This window comes from Corvus hawaiiensis, chromosome 9 (assembly GCF_020740725.1).
Source record: "Corvus hawaiiensis isolate bCorHaw1 chromosome 9, bCorHaw1.pri.cur, whole genome shotgun sequence".
Lineage (NCBI taxonomy): Eukaryota > Metazoa > Chordata > Aves > Passeriformes > Corvidae > Corvus > Corvus hawaiiensis.
The window spans coordinates 33227607-33242226 of NC_063221.1; the positions used below are offsets into that span (position 1 = coordinate 33227607).

At 38.8% G+C, this 14620-nt stretch overlaps 1 protein-coding gene across 5 annotated transcripts in view; it reads right to left on the bottom strand.

The window, feature by feature from the left end:
* Positions 1 to 5883: 5883 nt before the first annotated feature.
* SLC44A5 (solute carrier family 44 member 5) overlaps positions 5884 to 14620 on the bottom strand; it is a 71990-nt gene continuing 63253 nt past the window's right edge. For all 5 annotated transcript variants that reach the window (XM_048312797.1, XM_048312796.1, XM_048312794.1 and 2 more), the window contains 3 exons: positions 13515 to 13603; positions 12803 to 12887; positions 5884 to 10861 (listed from right to left, as the gene is read on the bottom strand). In XM_048312797.1, coding sequence (XP_048168754.1) covers positions 10749 to 10861; positions 12803 to 12887; positions 13515 to 13603 — 287 coding nt within the window. In that variant the 3' untranslated portion in view covers positions 5884 to 10748. The remainder of the gene's footprint in view (positions 10862 to 12802; positions 12888 to 13514; positions 13604 to 14620) is intronic.

Here is a 14620-nt window from a genome sequence, read left to right on the forward strand (position 1 = left end):
AGCTCTCTAATTTGTCAAGGTCTCTCCGCAGGGCCTCTCTGCCTTCGAGGGAGTCAAAAACCCCTCCCAGTTTTGAATCATCTGCAAACTTGCTTAATATCCCTTCCAGTCCTGCATCCAGGTAATTAATGAAGATGTTGAGGAGCACAGGGCTGAGAATGGAGTGACCTCTTCCACCATATCCACCTTTGTGCCCAACCCATGAACCAACTGCTCAGCCATTGCAAGACGTGTTTATCCAGCTGTATGCTAGACATCACCCTAGAACCAAAGACCCATTCTTTGTCTATCAAAACCACCATGGATTTGAGAGACAAATTATCTAGCAGCTACACTTTTTCCTAGTTACTTTAAGTCTGTGCAGTATACCCTCTATTTTCCAAACATGTTCCCCTGAAATGAAAAATATGACAGTGACTACGGATGGAATGCTGACTCCTTTCACACCGACTTGCTGTCATCAAAGAAGTGACGTGACAGAAGTCTTCTGAAGTCTAAAATCTTTCTTCTCACCAGGCTGCTGGTGCTATACCATACCTTCACACTATCGAGCTCTTTCTTCTTGTTACAAAACACATAAATCAACTTGATGAGGACATGCATAGACATTCCATTAATATTAAAAATACTTTCAGCCCGAGAGAATTACTGCTTATTTCAGGAGTAGAATCAGGACTATGGGAAAAACAAAGTCTCTCAGGAGAGAGAATCAGGACTATGGGAAAAACAAGCTCAGCCTAGAACTATTACACACTAGTCTTAGACCAGTTCACCTAGGTTTTGCCAGTAAGTGCTCTGGTTTACCACTCCGAAAGGCTTGAACCCAGCAAAGAAAGCAATAAAAACACAAATCGCTATAGAGAAACTTCTGAGTCAATTTTGATAAAATGGCTCAATAGAGAACAAACCAATAAGGAAATACTACTACTACTACAAGAGAAAAAAAAAAAAATCACACAAATTCTAATTTAAACACCAAGCTATAAAGATGAACCTTTTCTTGATCCCTGATCTCTTATCTTGTATTAATGAAAATGTGCAGAAGGTTTTGGTAACTTCTGGAAGCCTGGTTTTGGAACATCCAATAAAACAAGGACAAAGATTTTGCATCTTCATATCATGCTACCTGCTCAAGCACAGCTACACTCCCGTGGTGATTGCTTTTATGTCAGTATACAATGTTCTTATGTGGGAGCAATTATGCATGCAAATATTAAGATGACAAAACCTATACAGCATGTAAATATTCTCTTGGTACAACGACATCCTCAGAGGGGACTGTACGAGGATGCATTAGAAAACAGGTACTGACCAAGGTAAAATCTATCTGGGTAAAAAAAAATCAGAGCATACATCATATCAGATCAGTCTATTACTTAGACAAATGCTTCAAAAACATATTAATGATATATATGTGTATGTGCATGTATGCGTGTATGCATGTGTGGGGGTTTTTTTTTCTATCTTTATTTGGTTTGTGCTCTAAAGTGTACTCACTTCACATGTTACTTATAGCTGTGAATCCCTTCAGTTAAAAAAAAAAAAACGAAGTAAGCATTTACTCTTTTATTTGAAACAGCTGACTAACTGAAGTGTGATATAAGACATTTGAGCTTCAGTATTTATTCCTTACCAGGATTAGCAGCACAGGTGGAGCAACCAAAGTCAAATGTTTGGCTCTGCATCCATCATTTGTCTCTGTGACAACACTCGTCCTTTCTCTTCTACTCCTGCTAATTTTTTTTTCCCCCACAAAAATAAGGGTACAGCAATTCAACAGTACTCTCAGGAAAACACCTCACAGCTTCTTTTCTGCCTGCAAATTGTGCATTCCTCTCTTTACACAGCTCTCCCTGGACTTCTTCCCCATCCCTCTCAAAAAGAGCTTTTCCCTGTTGGGTACATCCATGACAGTGCATCAGCTCTCTTTTGATCACTGCTGTCTTATGGGCTTGTTTGTTTATTTCGATGAGCACTTTTGGTTTGGTTTGGATTTTTTTAAAAACTCTGCCATACTGCAACAGAAACCAATCCCCTTCCTGAATGATATAACAGCTGCCATCACAATATATACTAGTATATATATATACTAGTATATAAAAAAGTTACACATTTTTTTATTTTAAAATTAGGCCATTGCATTTGTAGGATAGCTACTCCATTAAAAAAAAAATCACACAGGGAAGTGTTTGGGTTTTGTTTAATATAAGTTAGCAGGTCATCCAAGAAAGTTAATCATAAAAATACCATTTAAATAGTATGTAAGCTGTAACATGCTGAATGCAGGCATCACCAGCAGCCACTTTTAAAAACTATTTTCAGAAATAATCAGCAGAAATACTAGCATTCCTGTAATACGGATACCGGCATTTAACCAAAATATGATTTTAAGATCAAAGAAGTGTGTATCTATGTTATGCATCGTTAAATGCATAAAAATGTTACTTTTCAATGTGCACTTTGATCTTCAGTGTCTCTGCAGGAATTTGTGCAGGAATTTGTACAGCTGATTGGGTAGTGGGCTGGGATGCTCAGACACACCCCACCAATACATTCAAAAGAGTTGCCACTACCATACAAGAGCCACTAATATTAAACTCAAAAAGAGTTTAACAACAATTTTTTTTAAGCTCTGGTGACCCAGAACCACTACAGCTGACTGTTACACTATGATTTGTTAATCTGTTTTGGACCATTGTTAATGTTCTTAAAAAGCAACCCACTTGTGAGTATAAACATACCAATATGACACTGTTCAAGTTGTCAGTATTTCTGTAAGCAAGTGGAACTTCATAAATTAAAACAAACAAAAAGTAAAATAAAAACTAAAAAACCCTTTTGACATTATCATTTGGAGCGAAATAAGTACAGACCCTTCTCCTGGGAGGACTCTGATTCTTCTCCAAACTCAGCCTCTTTCAGGCTCTAAAATTAAAACAGATTGCCTGCAGAGCCCAGCCAAACCAACAGAAATGCGAACCTGGGACTTAATGAAATGAAAGTTGACTCAAGACAGGAAATTGAGTTGGTCAGATGTGTTGAAAATGATGGCAACCAGAAACTACATTATGAAGCTCTGTATAAAACAATCCTTTCCTTCTCCAAGCCATCTGCAGATGTGTGGATTTGCAAAGGAGCATGCCAGGTTTTTGCAGAAAATGCACCAAAAGCAACATTCATCTGCAAAGTCAAACCACAAAGATGTGTACAGGTGGTACACATCAGACACTAGCTGAGATAAAAACAGAAATATTTTCATCCCATATTTATGACCAGGGTCTGTTTGACTGTAGTCAGTTAGGTTACCACTTCCTTCTTTAGCAGAAATTTCAGTCAGACCACACCACTGCTGCTCTGTTACTGTGGCCCAGAGTAACTGCAGCACAATGGCAACTCATGGTGCCAGAGCAGAGGCAGCCTCTTTTCCCCTCTCCCTGAGCAGCCGGCACCAGGGCTGGAGAGGGCACCTCCATGAGCAAGGTGCTCAGAACATAGGTGCTTCCCAAAACAAGCCTACCGACTGAAAATGAGTAGCCATGCTGCATTCCATCAAGTAGTGACATGGGTCACTGGCCTGTGTTCCAGGGCTGCTGGGCAGACGTGCACCATATGACATTCCTCTCGGCTAACCAAAAAGAACAAACTGTGCCAAAGTAGGATCCCTAGAAAAGACTGGAGATCAGACTGCTGGTACATGAGAAAAAGCTCCAGGTAGGCTTTGAATTAATCTGGATGTGGATTAAAGTTTCTTTGGCATGCAGCCAACATTAGATTTAAATGTAATGTGAATAGCAAGAAAACCATGTGAGATAAAAAACCCATCAGTCTGAAAACAAATTTTAAAAGAGGCAAGAAAGCAATTTTGTTAGTGAACCTGACATTTTCTCAAGGAAGACAATATAACTAATAGCTGCAGTCAGTTCCAACAGACTGCATGTGTTAACAGGAGATACTGATGTTAGTTTAAAAAATAAAAATATTCAGTTTTTAATCAAAATAACAACGTCCATATGAGACACACAGTAAAGGTCCTCTGTGCTCTGGAATCCCCTTAAAATAAATTTTATGTTACAATTGTACCTTCCAGTGTCTATGTCTATGTTAGATTCTGCAAGGCTGTACATGATCACTTGAATTCAAACAGTGTTCTTTAACATACACAATGCTTTACTGTTATTGTTACTTTCTGGCATGGTCCTGGCATGGTCAAAATTGAGTTTTACAGCAATGCTTTACAGAACAAAAAGCATGCAGGTTTTGTTTGCCAATTTTCCATCTGATTAAATGTTAAAAAGAAAAAAACCCAAAGCAAATAAAAGGGAAACAAAAGTAAATCTGCTTTCATGGAGATTTACCATAGAACAGCAGTGTCTTTTTTCTCTTCCAAGCAACTGTAATTTACCTCTTCCTGTGTGGCATGGTTTCAGTCAGTCTACCTGCTAACCTGGGCTCAGGGAACACCAATATTTCTCTGAAGATCGCTTTTGCTTGTTCACCTTTCATTGTTTAGTTTGGACTGAACTGGTCCACACCTAAACTTCCTAGGCTGTGTCATTCTCCTCTCCATATGCATTTGCTTTCACAGAATCACAGAATACTCTGAGTTGGAAGGGATCTTCAAGAATCCTCGAGTCCAGCTCTTAGGTGAAGAGCTCATACAGGGAGCAAACCCACAATTTTGTCTCAAGTTCCCTTTTCCAGCAGCTGCCTACCACCCCTTGTGGGACAGACCTAGGCTGAACAAGTACTGCTACTCACAGCCAGTGACTGGACAGCACAAACCAACCAGTCTCCCACCAACACTGATATAATTTAACCCTTGCTAAAAAAAAGCATCTTATGGTATAAGCCTCATAAACATTCGTTTTCCCTTAAATTATATATGCTGCAACTATGTGTACAGAGATTGTGTATGCATCTTTTCACTATCCAGCCACAGAAACCCAAACACAGAGCCATACCAGCTTCCTTTGCAAATTCAAAAACTTGCTTTGCTAATTCAAGGTCTCCTTGCAGGGAATGCTGAATGCCAGAAGCAACTTCAGACAAGGCTCCCCACATATGGAATGACTTACAAGGCATACCTTAACCTCGAGTCCAAATTCTTCCTTTGTCCCGACTCCAAATAATTGCTCCACTGCTACCTCTGCTGAAATCCATCCCCATCCTGGGAAAGCTTTTGCACGGGGTTTGGTGGTGGCCTTTTTCCTTTCCTGTCTTCCAGAAAAATGTATGCAACAGGCCCCTGGCCAGATGGGGAGTCATCTGCCACAGGTCATCTGCCTGTGATGCTCTGCCAATTCACGGTGTACAATAAAGGCTTCTTCACTTCTCACAAAGACAGGGGAAAATATGAGTGTGAGCATCCTAAACTCCAAAAAAGATTTCTATTGAGTTCCATGGTATCATTTCAGCCATACACCTAGCTTTATATAAGATCTCAGTTCAGGTTCAGACAAAAACCAATATGGTTTATTATTACGTGGTTCAAAAAATTTAAATTGAAATGAAAAAACGTAACAAACAATCCTCCATCCTTTATAAATAAACCCCAGAATACCCCTCCAACCAGGAGCAGTGGCAGCAGCCCCTCCCCGCGCCTCCTCTGCTCTGCTCCTACGCGGCAAGCGGTCGCCCCACCCGCCCTCAAACACCAAACTAAGCCTCGCACCCCGTGGCTCGCCGGCACCAAACCTCGCCCTCCATCCCGCCGGCACCAAACCTCGCCCTCCATCCCACCGGCACCAAACCGCGCCCGCGTCGCCCCCAGCGCAGCCGGAGCCGCCTCGTCCCCGCTCCGTCGCTGCCGGCGCTCGGCAGAGCCCCCGATCCCGTCCCGCACAGCCCCGCGTTCAGCCCGGCGCGGTGCAGACGCACTCCGGCTTATATCGAAATCTTTATTAGAACAATCCCCAAGAACTGTAAAACGGTGAAGTAACAACAAAATTAAGCACTTCCGTTATCAAAGAAATTTAAACAATAGGTTTCCATTTCTGCATAGCAGAAGCAACAGGGTTTAGAGCTCAAATCATCGTGCTCGCGTTAATTCAGTTTTGGCAAAACAGTATAGTCTTAAGAATCATATTAATGAAACAGTAACCTACCTTTCATTTCTTAAACCTCAAAGAGCCATTTTTATGGTTTTAAAACTCATTATTTGGGACAAATGCATGTGGACATTTTGTAGCATAGAATAACAGACAATTTTAATAGTAGCACTAGTATTACTTGAACATGAAGAAACACTTATTTTCTAATTGTTTACAGCGTAGTACAAATTACGTATTACCCCAAAAATCATTACCAGTATCAAAAGTTTAAAAATTTAGAACAATTTATAAAATGCTTCCAGAATAGGAAATTATCAGTCTTGAAATGAAGAAGGAACTTTATGCTTATAAACACGCAAATAGATGCATTACAGTAATATATTATAACTGTTAGCTTAATTCCTTCTGTTGTAAGTAGCAAGAGCCCAGTTCTACTCACAGTCACATAGGTACAACACGCATGATCATTGTAACAGAAAGCAGAATAGGCCCTACTCAGAAGTCCACTATAGCACAAATTAAAGCTATTTTAAAAATCTACTGTATAAAAATGGAACAGTCTTGCATTGTTTTCATTTATTTGCAACACTATTGTCATGTTTTCTCCCGGACCACACCATCAACTTTCATAATTTGACAACAGCAACCGGGAAATGATGGGTGCTGCATCACACAGCCCAAACACACCTGATATCCTTACCACAGTTCAGTTTTTGTTAGTTAATTTGAAATAAAGTGTTGGTTTTCCTCTCTAGCCTTTTCTGTTTTGCAGTCTACATGGTATAAATGAACTTCAAAATATAAGCCAGGTAAAGTAACAGCCAGTAAGGCACTTTGTCTTCAAGGACACAGCTGTCCAGGCTGAGCAACTGGTCAAAGGGAGACATTCTGTGTTATTAAAAAACAGTCAGTTTATTCTTCATAATCACTTCTCTGACAGCCCACTTGTGGAAGAACACTTACTGACTATTCTAGAATCAGCCGGACATTGCATCCACCAAAATATTTTTCCCGTTCTACAGCAGAACATGCAATAGTAAAATATTTCATTAAATACTAACATTTAAAAGAATATTCAGCATCCTTGGATCACCCAAGAATAATCTGCTGAATACTGTTTGGAAAAAAAAACCCTCAGCAGAAGAAATGATCCTATCTTCTTGTTTCTGTGTTTTGTTTCCGTGGGTTTTTTTTGTTTGTTGTTGTTTTTTTACAAAATGTGAAGGCTTGACATTAGAACTTTGGTATAAAACATGTAAATGAAAGACATCCAGTAATATGCTCTAGGGAGAGCATATTAATTAATCCAAACTGAACTAAACAAATGTGATTACATGGATGTGATAGCAGATGTTTTCTACTGTCTTGGTTTCCACATTCTGTTTGTTTGTGATCCTGAGAATGTTCTTTTTTTCCACTCATGTAAAAGGGTCTTTCTTCAAAGCCACCTGCTCTTCCAAAGCTCCTCCCAGGGAGAAGGTGCCTGGCATGACCCTGACTCGCGACCCCGACCCTGGCATGGCCCTCGGCAGTTCGGGAGCCTGCTAGTTCTGAGTTCTCCATCCCCTCCATCCAGCACTGCAAGCACAGGACCAGCACCAGCGGGTGGCACGGTGGGCACTGTGTCATCAGCCCCGGGGGGCTCAGCAGCAAAGCACATAATGTATTTACCGTGTTCCACTCTAAAGTAAAAAATGGAATTTTGAATTTTATACTAAACCAAGCAACAAAGCAAATGTCCAAATCCATAAATGTCAATACTAGTACCTCCTCTGCGGCACACATCTGCAGACTCTGGCCCCCAGGATTAATTAGGAACTGTTATAAGAAGATAGTCTTGAAACATCTTGGGTGAATCTTTCCCAAGTAAATACTTGCATTAATTTTGACTTAGTAATTATTAGCAATTTATTTTTAGAAAGCCAATTTTAATATTAAATAATTGCTATTTACTTACTGGATTTATTGATTACAAAAATCTACATGATATTGCTTTGTATTTTCACAGTTCTCATAATTATATCATAAGAAAATGGCTTTTAAATTTTCTTCTCAGAAACGATGATTACTTACATTCTAAATACTTTCACAAAACAGGAAGAGGAGCAAATTTACACATATATATTTTTTAACCATATATAAATAATAATACAATTTTAAACTTTCACTTTTAGAAATTCCTTTAGTAAATGCATAGGCTTGTTACAAAAGTTTTCTAATCAAATAACTGTATGCTATTTCTATTATGTTTTAATCCAAGTAAACTCTGTGGTTACATTCATATGATAAAAAAGCAAGCTCTATTCAGAAATATGCTTTTTCAGTTGAGCTCCCAGTAAGACACTCAAGTCCAGTAGAAATATAGATTATGTAATGCAGTTTCTTTAGCTGAAAATTAATCAGTACCATTAAAAAAAAAAAAAAAAAGCTTTAGAACATGGATTGTAATGAGACCAACAGCTTCTTTAATCACAAAATGGTTACACATAGCCCCAAAAGTTACTGACTTAATTCTCAGAAAAGATTAGAATCATGGGGGGGCTGTGTATTCCATGCTATGCATGTAATGAGAAAGGAATGCTGCTGCTGCTGATGATGATAATGAGGATGATAATGAAAAACTTCATCCCTCAGGAGTCTTTTTCTCCGAAGGTAGGATTCCTTTCTGAAAGTCAAGTTTACTCTAGGGTATCTCAGGAGTGGTTACCAAAATCTAAAGGTGCCTATAATCAGTAGTTACATTTGAAACCGTATGCCTTTATTTTACATTATTTGAGTCCTAAACTGAACCCCTCATTTTTGCTTCAGGGAAAAGGGCTCCAGCGCCCACTGGACCACAGAGAAAGCTTACAAGGACACATTGCCACCTGCACCTCCGGTCACCGAATTTCAATATCTTACCATGCCCACGACTGCAAGCGTGTGGATGGTGGTCACTTGCACATAAACATGACCCCAGACCTATGGCATGAAGGACAGTGTTACTGCCTTTGCAGTGATCACAGTCATCACAAACCAGAGCTGTAAGTTGGGGAGCAAAATCCCATTGGGATGTGGATGGTCAGTAAATTTTCCCCAGAAACTTGCCTTCAAATCATCTGGAAAAGAATTTGCATTTCTTTTTGTGACACCAATGGACTCCTAGAGTTAGAAAAATATTTCCAGGTGCTGAACTCCTGTCACAGAACTGGCAAATGTATGGCACATGCCACTCCTGGAAAGGGGACAGTACTGGAGTAACTTCTTCAGTACACTGGAATCCATGAAAACTAGGGGCAGGCCTCAGTATGGCTGGGTCCTTGGCTCCCACAGGAGACTAATAAATTAAAATCTTTTTAGCTCAGTCTTGGCAGTAACAGACGTGAGAAACTCTCCAGTGTAAAGACCTTTTCCATCAGCAGAGCTGTTACTTAACCACAGTGACAGTTCCACTACTGGGAGGGTCATAAACCACATCTAATGTTAATGTGCTTTCTACCAACAGGTGTATTAATGACTTTGTACTAATGACTGGGCAAATTTAACAATCAAAAAGCAAACGAAATCTTTCGGAGCATCTCTCAGTAGTTGAAGAATTCATCCTGTATAATGAGATGACTTGAGTTCAATGTCCTAGTACCTTACTGTGTGAGCCACTGGGAGCATGGAGACGTGCAGGAAGCACAGCCCTGGCCCTCTGCAACTGCACAGTCATTCCAATGGCTTGGCAGGAGCCCTTCTAAGCTAGGCAGAGGCAATGGAACTCCTTGTGCACACACACAGAGTAAAGACTTTCTTTCAATGAAAAAAAAGACTGCATTTAGTTTTCCTTTCAGTGAAGCTCAACTTCCTTGTAAAAGAACACAATCAGATATTTGTCAGAGATAGGGAGATATTAACCCATGTGCATCTCTCTTAGACATCAGCTAAAAATTATACATTCACCATCTTGTACCAGATGAAACCTCATTTGTGTGAACCACAAATCACTTCAACTGCAGTGGGACCTTCTCTCAGTTGTATCATCTTTTAAGCACAACTCCCAGAAAACTTCACTTTAAGCAGTATCAACTAAAGTCTTTTCTGACTACCTTCTTTGGGACCTGCAGGGTACCATTACGTCTTAAAAGATGCAGTTGCAGATGTGATTAAAATATCACTACATTTTTCAGTGTAGGGAATCATTAATGCATGTATAATCACAGTTTAAATAGCTGTGAAGCAGCTTGTACAAAAAAATACAATCGTAGCACCATATTTACAAATTTAGTACCATCTCCTCATTAGAGTCTCAAACTATCTTTTTTTTATGGCTAAGTAGGTTATACGATAGTGCTTTCAAAAAATTGCCTGAATTTCTTTTACAAATATACACTTATAAGAAGAAACATTATCAAAACTGCTGTCATCTAAGGCAGCAAGTTGTATTACAAAAGTTATTAAAACATCATCATATACTTATAAAAGTTTCAAATTTACATTTTCCTTTTCATAGGCACTCTATAAACTAAAATGTGGCCTTGTTTTCACAGCTGTTAGTTTAAGCATTTAAACTAGTTAAATGTTACCAGTGTTGCTCTTTTTTTTTTTTTTTAAATAAGCAAAAGGAAAAAAGAATCACCCATTAACCAGAAGCATCGTTTACAGTTTTTACTTTTGCCTACTGTATACACGTTTTGCTTAAAAGTGACACTTTTTGATGTTGAGGTTTAGCGTTTGTTATCCCACTGCCTTCTTAGGGCTTAGTTTCTTCTTCCCTAGAATTCGGTGGAGACTAGCTGACATGAAGTAGGGTTTTGCTGTAGATCCATCATTTCTTTCTAGGTCTTCACCTGAATTTACACAGCAAAAGCAGTCAAAAAAGGAAAACAGCAATACAACCACACACATGGAGACAAACAGAATTGAAAAAAGGAGAGAGCAAAAGACCCAACATTAAAAAAAACTCAAGGTAATTTAGCCGTATTATTAAGTTGATGAAGGACATTAGAAAGTTTCTCAAATTTTCTCAAATCACAAGAGGTTTTACATGATGCAGAGACACAAACATCTTGCCATTTTTAAATGATAGCAATATATCCTTTTTATTCTTCAGATCTTTAGTTTGGCAGCATAGGTGGAAATTTTCAGAAACTCTCATTCCTCCACTGAACTCTGGCATTTTGGAAACCTCTTGCTAGAAAATGTGTCAGAAAGACAGCCATGGATTTAAGCACTTTCTAAAACTGGACCATTTTTCACCACCTAAGATAAAGTTCATTTGAAAACCTGTTGCCATGAATGAATAATATTCTATCTGATATACTGTTCATTACTGAATGGAAGCATGGGAAGCAGAATAGAATATTAATTTAAAACAAGGCAGACATTACTTTTTTTCCTACAGAAGGTCATGACTAAATCACTAGTCAGGGTTCAGCCCAGTTGGTGCCACGCAGCAGTGACAGACCAGTGAACAATTACACACCAATAGGCAATCGGGAGGGGGTGTCAGTGAAGCACAGTCACTGCAACTGCAACCCTGCAGACAGCTGGATCTGCAGAGCCAAAACGAGAGTATGACTTGTAAGGAGTGGCCAAAGAAATTAGAGAAGGCAAATCTTAGTGTATCTCTGTGGCAATATATACTTTGTGTCTTTGGAATAAACTAAGAAAATCTCTTCGTTTTTGAGTGCACCAACAAACCCGCTACAGTCCATTTCATTCTAAATAACAAAATAAAAAAATAAGTAACAGTATTTATTTATTTATTTGTTGTTTAGCTTATTTCTTTGAGTTTTATTAGTGCTATCTGTCTGTGCTCATGTTTGCTTAGAACCAAAGTCCAAAGCATGAGAAAAATAGGATGTAGCTCTCAACTAGATACCAATTTTGAGCTTTCTAACTGATCTCGTTCCTGCGATTCTTTGGCAACATCATTTTTCCAGAATCCCTGCTTACCTTAGTTTCTAGGGAAGCGAGGTTAAAGTGAGTGTTTAAAGAATCAGTATTACCATGTTTACCTCACTTCAGCAATCCATAGTGCATATATATGAAAGATCAAGCCTATGACTACTTCCCTTAGTATTATCAAATAATTTGCCAATTGCAAGAACAATCACTACCATGTAACTAACTTCTACTTGGACCTACCAGAATGACTTTCACTATAGAAAAATACAGCACATGGAAGGTACTACAAGCTAAGGATACCTGCTTCTTATAAACATATCGTAATTCAAGACCAACAGATTTCTTTTTTGATTTTAATGTTCTCTGATTGGACAGTCTGAACAGTAGTCTCCTTTGATAGGGCCCCCGATTGTTTGCCATTGTGACTCCAAGAGACAGACAGTTTCAAGTGGTATTTTACAGAATCTTCGAGGTAATGCAACATAATACTTTGTTCAGGGTTATTAAACTGAAAACAAAGTGCCACCTATATACCAAAAAATGTATTTGTTATTATCAAGATGCTTAAGGAAATCAATACTGTACAGGGCTCTTCACAAAGCACCCAGAAGTAAACTTAATGAAATTTAAAGAACATCTGAAAAACAAACACTAGCTATCTCCATGAACCTTAAAGCTACCTTACACTTCTCAAAGTAATTAAATTTGAATACTAAAGCACGGAAGACCCTATCACAGAGCCAATATGAAAAGAAGAAGTTGTTAATTTTTCATACAGTCTGCTAGTATGTCACCAGACATCTGTAAGGAATGGATAAGGTGATTTTCTACTCCTCTTTCCATGATTTGCAGGTATTACTGAAAGAAAACGTAGTACTTACAAAAGCAGAGGAAAAGCGTGTCGACACACATTGCATAGACGCTGAAGAACCCGTGTGCAACTAGGTAGGAGCCAATGATGACTGTCTACAAAAAACAAACCACAATAAACCCCCAAATTTTTTTCGGCACCAGTGTGGTAGTATTAACACAACTCAGAAGCCTAGTCTGCTAAGCAAATTTAGAAGAATTTAATGTCAGCTCACTATTTCTACCAAAGATTACTACTGCTGTGGACAGGGATCACAGGTTCAAGACACTGCATTCTAACATGTAGTAGCTGCTAGTCTTCCAGCAGGAAATAGTTCCGAACTGCAACTATTTCAACCTTTGAGGAGAATATATGCCAAGAATATTCTGAACTCCTTCAAGAACCACTCGGCCTGGAGACGTTCTGAAGTTTAAGGGGTTTCTACAAAAGGAAGGAAGAGATGCATTGCAAGTCTCTTCCATTAGAAGCCATACTGTCATCAGTGTCTTGGTGTCTGGGAAGTCTGAGATGTGAAACCTAATTTTTCTGAAGATTCAGAGTCACTGCAGTGTGACTTCTGCCTGAAGGATTCCAAGGACTGGAGTGCAGCTGATCAGTCCTCACTTGAGTGGATACTATGCCACTGGGAAGCTGACCAAAGAAGCTGTTACCAGACCATGTCCTGAGTTTTCTGAGCACCTCGAACTGCCCCAAGTATTCAGGAGATTAAATGGTTGCCTTACCAACAATGGTACCCAGTAGTAATTTAACATTGGTACTTCCTGTGCAAAGACTGGTATTCTCTGTGTGAAGAAAAAGAACGCAAGAACACCTGCAAGAAGCACAGGCAATTAGTGATTCCCATGCTAGCTCTGGTTTCCCAGGATCCAAAGAACGGGTAAGACAGACAACAGATCCAAGGCTAGTTTCAATAAAAGTTTGTAAACAATACATTCTCCAGTACAAATTATCTATCAGAACAGATATGTAAATTAATAAATTACCATAAAGATATTCATGGGCCCAGAACTACTTTAATGAGTTGTTTTGTTTCACCATTCTACTGAATTTAACAGCAAAATTAATAAATAATGTAATTCTACAGTGATGACAAAATATTTTAGATCAGCTCTGGGTACTAGTTTTACCTTTGATTAAAATATAATGAATTAGTTAACTTTGAAAGTATACAGAATGCAAAATACAGTTATTTGTAAAATAGTTTTTTGAAACTGCTGCCATTTGGAAAAACTGCAACAGAACATTGCCAACTTGAATTTCTGGAAGTGCTTTAATTTAAAAAAAAGAACACTTTTCTGTCACAGAAAACCATGAATAATCTACTTAATATTTACTGATAACTAAGAAGACCCTATAAGGATGCTAGAAATATTCTATTTCTTTTACTATAGCTTATAGCTATAATGGGCTTGAATACAGCAGAGCTTCAGGACCATTCTGGCAGACCTGTACCACCACATCTTGTAGGCAGTTGTCTGTTACCAGGTGAATCTCATTTGCAATTTTGTTCAGTTCTTCTGAAAGGAGAACTGACTGTGGCTGACTTACTGGATGTGAATTTGGTTTGATTCAACTATAATGCTGTGGCCACAGAAGTCCTTGCAACAGCCACACATGCAAGAGCTGTAAAAGCAATTATGGAAAAGATACTGTCAAGGCAAACCAGGTGCTGGGCAGGGGGGGAAGTGGAAAAAAAAAGAAAAAAGGTTTTAGTTCAATCTAGCACCAGAAACACAAGAACAGATTTCCAAATAGTTAGCCCAATGAGAACCTCCAGCTGCTAACTAAGCATATATTAATATGGCAGGCATGCTTTTGTATACCAGAA